We start from the raw sequence: 16,257 nt of genomic DNA on the forward strand, positions 1-16,257 counted from the left end.
CATATTGAATTTATTTTTTTATTACTAGTGTACATAGCAATTGCTATTTTGTCTTGATCTTCTTTATTACCTCCGCCAAGGAGGTTATGTTTTTGCCAGGGTTTGTTTGTTTGTTTGTTTGTTTGTTTGTTTGTTTGTTTGTTTGTTTGTCTGTCCGTTAGTGTGCAACATAACTCAAAAAGTTATGGACAGATTTGGATGAAATTTTCAGGGTTTGTTGGAAATGGGATGAGGAAGAAATGATTAAATTTTGGTGGTGATCGGGGGTGGGGGGGCCCACGGGGGGCACCACTGATCAGCCTTGGCGGAGGTCTGCGCTCTCCGAGTGCTTCTAGTTTATTAATGGATTTGCTGGGATATTAGTTCCTTATACACAAAAACTGTTTAATTTTTTTTCTTCTGCTCAAAACAAATAAATGAATGAATTATTAAATTATTAAAAAAAAAAAAAAAAAAGAATGTCAATCATATAACACATAGAAGTCTGTTAAAAATGGCCAGATTTAGTAGCAAACTAGAAGCACTCGGAGAGCGCAGACCTCCGCCAAGGCTGATCAGTGGGCCCCCCCGTGGGGCCCCCCCACTCCCGATCACCCCCAAAAGTTAATCATTTCTTCCTTATCCCATTTCCAACAAACCCTGAAAATTTCATCAAAATCTGTCCATAACTTTTTGAGTTATGTTGCACACTAACTGACAGACAAACAGACAGACAAACAAACCCTGGCAAAAACATAACCTCCTTGGCGGAGGTAAAAATCTGTTTTAAAGTTTGCTAAAGTAATGTCTTCATATTCAAAAGCTTCTAATAATTAAAAAGCGTGAAAAATTCCTACATATTGAAAACGTATTTCTCAGAAAAACTAAAACATGCCTGAGTGAGTGAAGTAAATGGAATACATGCATCCTTGGTGTTCAGTTAGTGGGAGAAAAGGTCTTCTAAAAAATAAATCTATCATCATACTGTCCCCACAATATCTGTAATTCATGTATTTATTAATTTCAGCTAATAAAAAAAAAGTCATTTAAAAGGGTCATATTTTGCTAAACCCACTTTTATTAGTCTTTGGTTCATTTATTTGTGTATTTGGACCCTAGTAGTTCAAAAAGTTTGAATTTGAACCCTCCAGGTGCTGCAAAGCTATCTTTATATTCATTTTAGCAAAAATCAAGTGGATTTCTACAACGCTTTTCAATTCCTGCTTAATTTGTAACGTCTATAACTAGTCATGTCACAACATTTGCACATATAAGGTCAAGACTTCCGACAAACATTTTTCCGAGTATCAGTAGCAGCGGTTGTAGTCTATACTGAAAATATGTCCAAACTTTAAGCCGATTACTTAAAATGTTCAGTTGTTGGTTGAATGGGACAGAGCAGCACAGCCAACAACCTGGAGGGGGCGGGGTGTGAAGCTGTTCATTTGCATTTAAAGGGCCAGCGCTCAAAACCACCTTTCTGGTGTCATTACTCAGAAATAGGGTTGAAGATGGACCTGTGGAGTTGAATTAATGAAGAATTCAGACCCAAGCATAGCATTTACAGTTTATGTAGACCACAGGGAAATGTTTGAAAATGCATAATTCCATTTTTTTTTTTTAAAAAAAAGCAAAATATCACTCCTTCAAAAAATCAATTAAAAAGTCACACGTTTTCAGACCCCCCTCTGAGTTGATTCAGTTAAACCCGTTGCTGATCGTTTGCCACAGTATCCTTGAGCTGTCAATCCCATTCTGTCAATCCACACATGACTCTGGCTGTTTACAAAGTGAGAAACATGGCATTTAGCTTCACTGTGATCACCAACTGAAAATGGAACATGAGGAAAAAGGGCAACTTTATTCTATAATTTCTCTGACTTTCCAAAGACATACGCAGTGGTATAACTTCAAGTTACATACGGCACAGTTTATTAAATTGTGTCAAACTTTGTGAAGGTGGGAGACACATATCAGATTACATCCAGTCATCACGATAAAGTATAGTTTCAAAATATATGTAACATACATGTGGGAGAAACTTCTTTATTTGTGCTTGAAAAACATCCTATATTATAAAAGGGAAGCGGACTCTGTCTGTATGTGTGTCTCAGGCATCACACAAAATCTGTAAAGAGCTGACTGCATCAGTTTGGCATATTTATATATTTTTGATCAAGGAACAGACTAGTGAAAACAGCAAGTTGATAGGACCAATATTTTGGGAGATATTAGTAATTTTGGAATACAATGGCCTCCCAATGGCCAATCACGCTGCTATGCCCAGAATCATAGAATCATCATTGAAGTGGGTTACCTAGCAACAGATAAACAATAGGGCCAGGTTGCCATGGTGTCAAAGTTTATGTGCAGAAACAGACATGCAAGCTGAGAGGTTATTCAACTGAAAATGCCAGTGGAATTTACCAAGAAAGGAAAGAAAGTAAAGGAATGAACTGGATCAGAGAATCCTACTATATAATGCAAGTTCTGTGTCCGTCTGCCCGGCGTCCCATTGACGTGTGATCAATGTTGCAGCATGGGAGGGTGCTTGGGTACAATGCTGCTTGTGTAGTTAAATATAGTTTTTCAGGACAAATCTGAGTAAATACATGAAATTTCCATTTTTCTAATAATCACTAAACACTATTATACTGTATATTATTCTTGGTGCTTTGGTTTCCACAGCAACAACAATAGAATATAGATATTTACAGGTGTATTAAGTTAATCCAAGTAGTTAGGTCGTATAAATATGCAAAATAAAATGTTTTTAAAAATTGCTAGAGCTATATATCTTTTCAAGTTTTTTCACCGCATTGTAAAACACAGCCTGTTGCCCATTGTTTTTAATGTTCATATTCTCTTGCTTTTCTTTACAATATTCCCCATTTAGCTCATATTTCTGTTGTTTTATATTTCTGGCTGAAATTGCTTTAGCAAATTAAGAAAACTTGCCAGAGCCTGAAGCAGATGGTTGATTGTTCTCATGTGAACACACACGTTTACACACATTTGGCTCACCAGACAGAAGCTGTAAAGCAATTGTGCTGCTAACTGGAAAAGAATCATCTATAAATCCCTGGGTAAATATTTGCAGCATTGAACTGTGCACAACTGGTCGACTCTTGAGCCGTTTTATTTTTACGGGAGCGGCAGTTAAGGCTGTAAGGTGATGTTATCGGGTATAGAGCGGTTCTGTGGAAAAGCACTTCAACACTTTAAAGACAGAAGGACATCAGTGCAGAGTAAATATCACAATGGACCAACTGATCTGTAAAATGCTGTTTAACTGAGTTATACTGCTTATTAGGCTACGCTCACACAGCAGGTCTTAAAGGTGGGGCATGAGATCTTAGAAAAACGGTTCGAGCGAGCTACATTTTGAAAATACTCAATTCAAAAGTCCAAACGCCTTTCTTCAGACATCCCCCGAAGCCACGCCTCCAGAGTACTGGCACGTGTAATGCTTGTTCTCAAGGGTTCACAAGCGCCGCACAGCGACAATTCGCCCGGCTCCACACTGTAAAAAAGAAAGAGTTGAGAAAACGTAAAATATCAAGGCAACGTGATGCAAGAGATTTTTGAATTTTCTCAAAGTTGACTTCACTACAATGTTCTCATTGTCCCAACTTTCTTTTCAAAGTTATGAAAGTTGATTTAACAATTAATCACTTGTTGTTACAACTTAAAACTATGAGTTAAATCAAATATTTATTTTATATTATCAGTACAAAAAAACTTAGCTAGTTAAACAAACACACATTTCTGCTTTATAAAAACATCAAGTTTCAAGTTAAAACAACTCACAACATTACATTATCCATTCAAAAAAAATCTTGCTTTCTTTTGTCAAAGGAACATACCATTATTACAGATGAGAGGGAGGACTTCCTTTAGGACAGAGGGAGGCAAATCCAGTCCTTGAGGGCTGGTATCCTGCATGTTTTAGAGGTTTCCCTCTTCCAGGTGTGCTGAAAGAGAGAAACCTCTAAAACACAGGTGTCAAACATGTGGCTCAGGGGCCAAATCCGGCCCGCTAAAGGGTCCAGTCTGGCCCTGTGGATGAATTTGTGAAATGCAAAAATTACACTAAGATATTAACAATCCTTTTGGTTCAGGTTCCACATTCAGACCAATTCAATCTCAAGTGGGTCAGACCAGTAAAATACTATCATAATAACATATAAATAATGACAACTCCAAATGTTTCTCTTTGTACATGTAAATATTTTCATGTATTTACACTAAAACAAAGTATAATTTTGCAAAAAAAATGTGAATAACCTAAACAAATATGAACAACCTGAAATGTCTTAAGAGAAGTAAGTAAAATTTTAACAATATTCTGTCTGTTATTAAATGTTTTGTGTATGTGTAGCTCCACTGTGATCTGTAAGTTATAACGTACATGTGTAAATGATAAACTGAGGCAATATATTGTTAAAATTACACTTATTTTTTCAGGTTGTTCATGTGATTCACGTTGATTGAAAGGATAGTTTGTAGATGTAAACCTGTTCATCATGTAAATTTACTTTTTTCGCTCTAAAACATAGAGAAAAGTTTGGAGTTGACCTTATTTATATATTATTATGTTATTATTTTACTGGTTCGGCCCACTGCAGATCAAATTTAGCTGAATGTGGCCCCTGAACTAAAATGAGTTTGACACCCCTGTTCTAAAACATGCCAGATACCAGCCCTCAAGGACTGGATTTGAATACCCTTGCTTCAGGAGAAGCCAAATCTTTGGGAGGAGTTGGGATTTCCACACTAGTATGAGCAAAGCCTCTCTGACTCAGGGTGTTTGAAGATGGTCGCTCCAGAAACAGGTGTTCTGGGTGTTGGGACCTTTGACCCCATTGGTGGAAGAGGCTTTGGCACACCTGTGTGGCCTGATTGCTGTATGACGTTCTAAGTAGGTACCAAGACAGAGGGGAATGGGTAAAGGCGGCCATACACTGTGCGATTTTAGAGACGATTTCTCACTCGTGCGACTATTTCTGGGATCGGGCCAGATGAGCCTCTAATTGTGTGCCGTGCTTTGTGCCATGCACATGGGGTAAGGAGAAGCGATTAACACCTCACGACCAGCAATCGTGTGTTCTACTCAAAAGTTGATAATCTTTGTTGTGCTATTTAGAAAATCTTAGGACAACAATGAGAGGACTTTGCTGGGCAGACAAGTTTTTGTAGGTTGTAAATGGAAAGCTTTATTTCTGAGTCGGTTTAATTTGAAAACTTTAATGAAATCAACAATTACTAGTTATCGTTTTTACAGTGCAGTTATACTGGACATTAGAACAGTCCAGTGTTCATGAGGGTGGGTGTGTGAAGGGTGAGGGGGGTTATTATGTTGAGTTCAGCAGTTATATGGCATGTGCATCATTTATTTATTATCGGATGTGGTTTTCTCCAAATTTTACACAACTATGGTAATAATAATAATAGTAAAATCAATAAAACTACAAATATGTATAAACCCAATCCCACATCTGTACACCAAAACTTTCCTCAAATGTAGGGAGAAAATTGTGATAGTCTAGATCACAGGTGTCAAACATGCGGCCCAGGGGCCAAATCTGGCCCGCCAAAGGGTCCAATCCGGCCGGCGGGATGAATTTGTGAAATGTAAAAATTACACTGAAGATATTAAAAATCAGTGGTGTCAAAATCATTTTAATTCAGGTTCCACATACAGACACATACAGTCCAATTAGATTTCAAGTGGGTCAGACCAGTAAAATATTATTATCATTATCAAATTCTCTTTTTTTTTTTTTAGGTGTGAAAAAGTAAAATTACATGAAAATATTTACATTACCAAACTATACTTTTACAAAAAACATCAATAACCTGAACAAATATGAACAAACGGAAATGTCTTAAGAAAAGTAAATGCAATTTTACCAATATTCTGCCTGTTACTAAACGTTTTGTGCGATTGTAATGCACATGTGTAAATGATAAACTGATAAACCGAGGCAGAATATTATTAAAATTGCATTTGTTTTTCTTAAGACAATTCAAGTTGTTCGTGTTATTCAGATTTTTAGGAAACTTTGTAGATGTAAACCTAATCATAATATAATTTTACTTTTTTCACTGTTGTTATTTTACTGGTCCAGCCCACTTGAGTTCAAATTGGGGTGAATGTGGCCCCTGAACTAAAATGAGTTTGACACCCCTGGTCTAGATATTGTGTAAAAGTGAATGTTGTCAAAAAGACTAAAACCTTCCAACAAAACAGGAAACAGTTGGATGAGTCAGTAGAAAACAGCTGAGTCATAGACCACAGATTTGCAAAATCATGAACCATTTTTGTTTTACTTTCCATTAATGTTCATGAATTTCCCAGGCTTTAAAAGCGTGGATTAAACTCATTCTATTGAAGTATATTCAGTATAATAGAATAACAGCTGCAGTATCACATTGAATTCGACTGGTGTTACAGTATCAGTTGATAATCTGATACTGATTCTGCCACTAATAGCCATAACTAGATGGATGTCTTAATTTCAGTTTTGTAATAAATTATTCAGCTGTGGCTTTTTCTGTGTATAACATGCATAGCACAAGCTGTCAAGACCGATAAAACATATGAATATTAATTTTTTGGCTTTTGCAAGTTTAAAAAAATAGTTTCAAAGAGGAGAGCGTCCAGCTGGGACTGTGTTTACTTCCTGTCCATCGCTGTGAATGCCACTGGTGATTCTGTGATGGGGTCTGGGTTTTGATCCTCTAACTACTTATTTAGGACGTTCTGGCTGTTATTTGCTGTGTTTATTTGTGTCATGCAGCTGCAAAGGAAGCGGCACATAGGCAACGACATCGTAGCCATCGTATTCCAGGAGGAGAACACGCCCTTCGTACCCGACATGATCCAGTCCAACTTCCTGCACGCCTATGTGGTGGTGCAGGTGGAGAACGCATGTACGGACAATGTCACTTACAAGGTTTGTTTCAAGTACATGAAATAAAGCAGGGGTGTCAAACTCATTTTAGTTCAGGGGCACATATGGACCCGTTACAGTCTGAAGGGGGCCGGACCAGTGACGCAATAACATAACCAGACACAACAAACCCCGCCCCTCGCACATATTGTAGCTTATTTCGGCATCGATCCAGCTGATGTCATCATGTCTATGCATGTGGTGATGTCATCATATCAATTGCCTATATATATGTGCCAAGTCTGAAGTAAAGTGAAACAAAATTGATGTTTTTATAGGCGTGAAATTTCGCCCATTATAAGTAAATGGTAGAAAAAAAAGATTTAAAACCTGGGGGGACAGAGCTTTTTCTATTACTGCTCCAACCCTCTGGAACTCCCTCCCACCTACCATCCAACACTGCTCCAACCTCAACACCTTTAAATCCCTTTTAAAAACTAATTTATTTAAGATTGTGTTTAATGTTTAATTTTAATATTTAACTATTTTATATTCATATACCTGCCTTTTGCACCTGCTTTTTATCTGTTTTAAATGTGTTTGGTTTCTTTTATCTGCTGTATGTAAAGTGTCTTTGAGTTCTATGAAAAGCGCTATACAAATGAAATATATATATATATATATATTTTTTTTTATTTATTTATTTTTTTTAAATTGTAAAAAAAAATTAAAGTTTGACCTACTTTTCCCAAAATGTAATCACATCTATTCTGTGTCACTGGCAAACTATAAACCAAACTTGGTATGAATTCAACCAATATTTTTGCCGCTACAGATGTTTGAAACGTCGCTCATTATAAGTAAATGGGGAAAACATTTTTAAAAAAATTTTAAATTCATAAAAAAAAATTTAAATTCATAACAAATTTTAACTTTGAACTATTGTTCCCAAAATGTGATGTGATCTATTCTGGATCACCGGCAATCTATAAACCAAATTTCATATGAATTCAACCAATAGTTTTGCTGCTAGAGTGTTAACAAACAAACAAACATACAAACCGAACCAAAAACAATACCCCTTGCCTCCTCTTTGGGGGGCGGGGAAATAACCAATGTAAACTCCAAAATCTTCTCTATGATTTAAAGCAGTCTTTCTCAAATGGGGGTATGCGTACCCCCAGGGGTACTTGGAAGAAGCCCAGGAGGTAGGTACTTGACATTTTTTATGAAAAATGCATTAAATAAGTCATCATATACTGAATACAAAATAAATCATGAAAATGAATGCTGAGATCTAAAACACAACAAAAACATTCACATAATAAACTGGACACTTCTGACCTTATTTCATTTCAATATTAAAAACTCAGAGGACCCCCCCTTAAGCTTTGGTAACATTTTAATAACATTTCTATTTTGTATTATTCAAGATGATTTTATTTGAGTAATTAAGTAATTATTTTTTGTTGATGTAAGGTTCATTTATTCATTAAGGACCAATTCATTTAATTTATTTTTCTCATCAGTGAAAGAGGGCACTTATCAGTTTATATTTTGCACACAGTATTTACTTTGAATATATAAATATATTAATTGAATATATTAAAATAAAAATATATGTTGTTTGTTGAGAAATATTTGAAAATAAAAACAGACATGTTTGGCACAGGAACAGATTTTGCCTCATTTTTTTCAATCAAAATGCTGACTAAAAATACACTAGGCTAAAAATATATATATTTAAGGGGGTACTCCACTGTAAAGAATTTGAGAACCACTGATTTAGAGTGAAAAAATTTAAATTACATATTGAAAACATTTACATCTTCAAACTATCCTTTAAGAAAATGTGAATAACGTGAACGACTATGAAAAACCTGAAATTTCTTAAGAAAAACAAGTGCAATTTTAACAATATTCAGCCTCAGTTTATCATTTACTCATGTGCATTACAACATACAGATCACAGTTGATCTACAAATACACAAAACATTTAGTAACAGGCAGAATATTGGTAAAATTGTACTTATTTCATTTGAGGTTGTTCATATTTGTTCAGGTTATTGACATTTTTGTGAAAGGACAGTTTGTAAATGTAAAGATTTTCATGTTATTTTATAGAAAATTTGAGTTGTCTTTATTTTTTAGGTTATTATGATATTAATACTACACTAAAATCATGAATACTGATCTAAAATCATTTTGACACCTTTGTTTATTCAGTGTCATTTTTGCACTTTGTAAATTCATCCCACGGGTTGGATTGGACCCTTTAGTGGGCCTGTTTTGGCCTGCGGACCACATGTTTGACACCCCTGAAATAAAGGAAGCATCAATTCCGCTGTATTTGCATCAGTCCATTATTATTCTGTAGGTTAGATTGTGCATTTGACTCTCTCTGACTTTCATCGCTTCACCTCCGCTTTGGTTTTGCCTCCAGGTATCTGTAACGGCTCGGGATGATGTACCTTTCTTTGGTCCTGCTTTGCCTGACCCCGCCATCTTCAAAAAGGTGAGCAGCCGACCAAACACACAAACTGAGCTCCACTTTACAGACATCAAACAGTAAGCCTCCATCAGGTCTGCTCTTCACTCTCTTCATTTCGTCCTCAGGGCCCAGAATTCCATGAGTTTCTGTTCACCAAGCTCATTAACGCAGAGTACGCCTGCTACAAGGCTGAGAAGTTCGCCAAGTTAGAGGTGAGAAGAGTGTTACGATGTTCAGTGATGCTCTAGGGGTGAATGTCTGCAGTTTGAGTGTGTCTGTATGTACATGTGTGGTGTCCTAAATGTTCATATAGTCACGGAAAAAATTATTAGATTATTAGGTTATGCAATCAAGTACTAACTCTTTTTCTTGTTCACATATTTTACATATCAAGGTTATATATGTAAGTAGTTTACAGAAATGTACAGGGTGGGGAAGCAAAATTTACAATGAACATTTAGTTGTTTTTTCTCAGCAGGCACTACGTCAATTGTTTTGAAACCAAACATATACTGATGTCATAATCATACCTAACACTATTATCCATACCTTTTCAGACACTTTTGCCCATATGAGTAATCAGGAAAGCAAACGTCAAAGAGTGTGTGATTTACTGAATGCACTCGTCACACCAAAGGAGATTTCAAAAATAGTTGGAGTGTCCATCAAGACTGTTTATAATGGAAAGAAGAGAATGACTATGAGCAAAACTATTACGAGAAAGTCTGGAAGATACTATTAAAGAAGAATGGGAGAAGTTGTCACCCGAATATTTGAGGAACACTTGCACAAGTTTCAGGAAGCGTGTGAAGGCAGTTATTGAGAAAGAAGGAGGACACATAGAATAAAAACATTTTCTAATATGTAAATTTTCTTGTGGCAAATAAATTCTCATGACTTTCAATAAACTAATTGGTCATACACTGTCTTTCAATCCCTGCCTCAAAATATTGTAAATTTTGCTTCCCCACCCTGTACAATGGCAACATGTATTAATGACTAGGTTGTGACAAGCTATTTCTTGTTACCTTTTGCAGTTTTTATTTTACAGCATTTTACTTTCATTTAATCTGGTTGATTATATAACTGATTTTAAGTCAGTTAATGCCTGAAACTAGAATGGCCAGAATTATTAAGCTGTTTTATCAACACTGAGAAGTACAAAGCTGTTTTTACTCCACATTAAATGTCACTTTATTGAAAGACAGTGGCCTTTTCTTAGAAACAACTTTCCAAACACCTCAAAATATCTGTGTGTTCTGTGAGATAAGATATGTTAAAAATATTTGCAAGTGAAAATGTTCCTGGATTGTTGGCTGATAATTTTTGTATGTGCAGTCACGGAAAAAATTATCACATTTACATTTACATTTATGCATTTGGCAGACGCTTTTTTCCAAAGCGACTTACAGGGGAAAACCAATCAAATCAATCAATCAAATTTATTAGACCATCAAAAGTCATGAAAAATAATAGTTATGTAATCAAGTACTTTGTATTTTGGTTATAATCAGGAAAACATGGAAAATGGATAGAGATCAGCTCTGAAATTAAACCACTATGAGCTATTTTTGTTATCATTATATTCATCCAAACAAATGTACTTTTAGTTGTACCAGGCATTAAAATGAACATGAAACTGAAGAAAACAAGAGGTGGTCTAATAATTTTTTTCCGTAACTGTATTACTGATTTTAAGTCAGTTAATGCCCGAAACTGGAACTGCCAGAATTATTAAGCTGTTTTATCAACACTAAGAAGTACAAAAGTGTTTTTACTGAAGTCAGTCAATTTTGTCCATTTAATCTCTTCACATGTAATACAAATAATGACCAAAGAGCATCTGCTTTGCCTTCAGTCTTACACCATAGTACAGCAATAACATGTTCTTGTAGATATCTACACTAAATGTTATTTCATTGAAAGACAGTGGCCTTTCCTTAGAAACAAATTTCCAAACACATTAAAATATCTGTGTGTTCTGTGAGATTAAATATGTTCAAAATATTTGCAGGCGAAAATGTTCCCTGATTGTTGGCTGATAATTTTCTTATATACAGTCGCGGAAAAAATTATTAGACCATCAAAAGTCATCAAAAACAGTGGTTATGCAATCAAGTACTAACTCCTGTGTGTATCATGTGACTAAAACAGACAGAAAAGAAAACATGGAATGTCTAAAAGCACTGTTTTTGTCGGTACAATGCCATAGATATTGATGTAAGAACTGAAGTGATTTTGGTTATTATCAAGAAAACATGGAAAATGGATAGATATCAGCTCTGAAATTAAACTGTTATGACTTATTTTTGTTGTTATTATTATATTTGTCCAAACAAATGTACCTTTAGTTGTACCAGGCATTAAAATGAACAGGAAACTGAAAAAACCAAAGGGTGGTCTAAAAAAATTTTCCGCAACTGTACGTCTAAAACAAGGGTGTCAAGCTCATTTTAGTTCAGGGGTCACATTCAGACCAATATGACCTGAAATGGGTCGGACCAGATCAGTGAAAAAAGTACAATTACATTATGAAAATGTTTACATCTGCAAGGTTTCCTTAAAAATGTGGATAACACGAACAACCTGAAATGTCTTAAGAAACATTTGTGCAATTATTAGAATATTATGCCTCAGTTTATTATTTATTTATATACATTACAACTTACAGATCACAGTGGATCTACAAATACACAAAACATTTAGAATATTGTTAAAATTACACTTACTTCAGCCTGAACCAGAACTTGCTATTTTTGGCTGTTCTCAGAGTTTCAAGAATATACCTGCAATACTACAGCATTCACGCTATCGCTAAGAGGCTGATATTAAACGAACGGAAGTCTCCAAATCCTCCTTCTTTTCAAATGTGGGTCAATGATATGTTGTCATTAATACAGATGGAAAAGCCCAGGTCTTTGAGGACATGTTCTGTGAACGCTTTTTCAAGTGCTTGGACTCTGTTTCATACTTGGAGGAAGTTAGATTGGACTAAGGATTATTTATATCTGTATACCAGTGACTGTCCGCAGCCTCTGCCCCTCTTTCTTTCTTTAAGTAAGGACTATCTAGTTAATTAATTAATTAGTTGTTACACACATCTGAGCCTTTGTTTTTGTTTTTGTGTTTTAACCCTATAACACCCAAACATATCATATTTGAAACGTGAGTTTTGAAGCCTTCTACATGATCAGTATGATATTTTTTGTCTTGAAAAACCTGATGTATACAATTGGATACATGCCATACACAGATAATCCACCGGGGGGAGGAATTCATTCACCAGAGGCCTTTCCAGTGACACTACAAGACTGTCATTAATGAGGAAGGAGGAAGAACTTGCCATATTTGAAAAGGAATTACCAGTTTGTTAGACATGTTTGTGTTATATTATGTTTTTGTTTGTTCAAAAATAATATTTGAGCATTGATACCCGATATATCAAATATGAAACAAAACTGAAACTCATAAATGGAAATTGATAATTGAAAAAAAAGTTGGGTTGTCCAGAAGAATCAACAAAGGCTCCAGTTTCAAAGAACTGGAATTTTCTGTCAGTGATTTAATGGTTCAGGCTTTACAGGGTTAACATAACTGAAAACTGCAAAATGTAGTTTTTTTCATTTACACTTACTTTCCTTAAGACATTTGAGGTTATTCACATTTTTTGCGAAAGGATAGTTTATATATATATATATATATATATATATATATATATATATATATATATATATATGTATGTACATAGATAGATAGATAGATAGATAGATAGATAGATAGATAGATAGATAGATAGATAGATATGTAGATATATATATAGATATATATAGAGGGTGGGGAAGCGAAATTTACAATATTTTGAGGCAGGGATTGAAAGACAGTGTATGACCAATTAGTTTATTCAAAGTCATGAGAATTTATTTGCCGCAAGAAAATTGACATAATAGAAAATGTTTTTATTCTATGTGTCCTACTTCTTTCTCAATAACTGCCTTCACACGCTTCCTGAAACTTGCGCAAGTGTTCCTCAAATATTCAGGTGACAACTTCTCCCATTCTTCTTTAATAGTATCTTCCAGACTTTCTCGTAATAGTTTTGCTCATAGTCATTCTCTTCTTTCCATTATAAACAGTCTTTATGGACACTCCAACTATTTTTGAAATCTCCTTTGGTGTGACGAGTGCATCCAGCAAATCACACACTCTTTGACGTTTGCTTTCCTGATTACTCATATGGGCAAAAGTGTCTGAAAAGGTATGGATAATAGTGTTAGGTTTGATTATGGCATCATATATGTTTGGTTTCAAAACAATTGACGTAGTGCCTGCTGAGAAAAAACAACTAAATGTTCATTGTAAATTTAGCTTCCCCACCCTGTATACATACATACATACATACATACATACATACATATATATATATATATATATATATATATATATATATATATATATATATATATATATATATATATATATATGTGTGTGTGTGTGTGTGTGTGTATATATATATATACACACACACACACACACACACACACACACATATATATATATATATATATATATATATATATATATATATATATATATATATATATATGTGTATATATGTATGTATGTATGTATATACAGGGTGTCCCATAAGTCTCCATACATAGGACACATAATACATATGGTTCTAACATGTATTTCTTTATATTTCTTCTTTATAGTTCTTCAGCAGTGGAGGACACGCATTGAAATGTGTTCCCGACAAAATGGCAGTCATATAGAGCATATTATATAAATAAAATAGTTTATGTCAAGAAACGTTTATTTTTCCTATGTATGGAGAGTTATGGGACACCCTGTACATATATATATATATATATATATATATATATATATATATATATATATATATATATATATATATATATATATTTTTTTTTTTTTTTTTTTTTTTTTTTTTTTTTTTCTTTTCTTTTTTTTTTTTCTTTTTTTTTTGCACTAAAACAAATAGAAAACATTGCAGTTGTCATAATTTATAGGTTATTATGATAGTATTTTCCTGGTCTGATCCACTTGAACTGATATTGGTCCGTATGTGGAACCTGAACTATAATGATTTTGACACCCACGACTGATAATATCTTCAGTGTAAATTCTGCATCTCACAAATTTATCCCACAGCCCAGATTGGACCCTTTAGCAAGCTGGTTTTGGCCTGCGGGCCATGTTTGATATCACTGTCCAGGCAATCGATGAGCTTGTTACACATGTGCAGTTATGAGCACTGGATATTTTCTACCATAACTGAAATGTGCATCATGTTAGGCATCCCAAACCTAGCACAGATAACATAAAAGAGGTGATATTTTCATGTTTTGATGGTCAGAGATTACAGTTTGGTTGAGTTCAGAGATGTGAGACGATAATAGATCTGAAGGAAACAGTGAAGAAAAGGTTCCCCGGTCAACAAAACAAACATGAAGCTGCATGTTTTTCTGCAGTTGCTAAGGTCATATTGAATATGTGAGGTTTCTGTACAAGATGTAATATTCTCTTTTCATATTCATATAATAAAATAAATAAGTACATGAAAGGAGTGTGAAAGGAAAATGTGTAGATGTGTAAGTGAACGTATATGTATGCCAGACAAAAAAGGATTTGTGAAAGGAGAATGTATGTGATAGAGCTGCAGAATGTTACATTTACACTCTACAGTCACTGTATTTTAAGGATAAATGAAGTATTTCAGAACTGTCCATTTCGTATGATCGTGTTTTTATTTACAGTTAAATCTTTTTTTATCCTTCATACCTCTATGTGTCATAGATATTGCATGTATATAAATTTCCTGACATATAGATCCTTTTACGTCAACCATACTTTTTATTACTGAATCCTGTTTTTATTACTGAATCCTAGTTTTTATTACTGAATCATGGTTTTTATTACTGAATCATGGTTTGATACACAGTTTTTATATGCATACTCATTTTATCTTGAATAGTGTCTGTTTTATTTATTGCTGCTGCCTCCTGAGCCATTGCACTGAAATGTCATTTTGATGTAAATCTGAATGACACATATAGTTGGTCCATGTCTATGTCTATGTCTGTGTCTATGTATGTCTGTGTCTACATCTATATCTGTCTATATCTATGTCTGTCTATATCTATATCTGTCTATATCTATTTCTGTCTGTCTATATCTATCTATATCTGTCTATATCTATGTCTATATCTATGTCTGTCTATGTCTATATCTATATGTGTCTGTCTATATCTATGTCTTTCTATGTCTATACTTGTCTATATCTATGTCTGTCTATATCTATGTCTGTCTATGTCTATATCTATACCTGTCTATATCTATGTCTATATCTATATCTGTCTATATCTATGTCTGTCTATGTCTATACCTGTCTATATCTATGTCTGTCTATATCTATATCTGTCTATATCTATGTCTGTCTATGTCTATATCTATGTCTATATCTATATCTATGTCTGTCTGTCTATATCTGTCTATATCTGTCTGTCTATGCCTATATCTATATCTGTCTATATCTATGTCTATATCTATATCTGTCTATATCTATGTCTGTCTATGTCTATATCTTTGTCTATATCTATATCTGTCTATATCTATGTCTATATCTATGTCTGTTTATGTCTATATCTATATCTATGTCTATATCTATATCTGTCTATATCTATGTCTATATCTATGTCTGTCTATATCTATGTCTATATCTATGTCTGTCTATATCTATGTCTATATCTATATCTGTCTATATCTATGTCTATATCTATATCTGTCTATATCTATGTCTATATCTATGTCTGTTTATGTCTATATCTATATCTATGTCTATATCTATATCTGTCTATATCTATGTCT

The 16,257-nt window shown here is 34.2% G+C and overlaps 1 protein-coding gene across 8 annotated transcripts in view; it reads left to right on the forward strand.

Moving 5' to 3' along the window:
- Nucleotides 1–16,257, forward strand: part of rap1gapb (RAP1 GTPase activating protein b) — a 439,024-nt gene that overhangs the window by 375,349 nt on the left and 47,418 nt on the right. For all 8 annotated transcript variants that reach the window (XM_030134454.1, XM_030134457.1, XM_030134455.1 and 5 more), the window contains 3 exons: nucleotides 6,783–6,938; nucleotides 9,319–9,390; nucleotides 9,492–9,578. In XM_030134454.1, the coding sequence (XP_029990314.1) occupies nucleotides 6,783–6,938; nucleotides 9,319–9,390; nucleotides 9,492–9,578 (315 nt within the window). The remainder of the gene's footprint in view (nucleotides 1–6,782; nucleotides 6,939–9,318; nucleotides 9,391–9,491; nucleotides 9,579–16,257) is intronic.

Source organism: Sphaeramia orbicularis, chromosome 5 (assembly GCF_902148855.1).
Source record: "Sphaeramia orbicularis chromosome 5, fSphaOr1.1, whole genome shotgun sequence".
In the NCBI taxonomy this organism is placed as follows: domain Eukaryota; kingdom Metazoa; phylum Chordata; class Actinopteri; order Kurtiformes; family Apogonidae; genus Sphaeramia; species Sphaeramia orbicularis.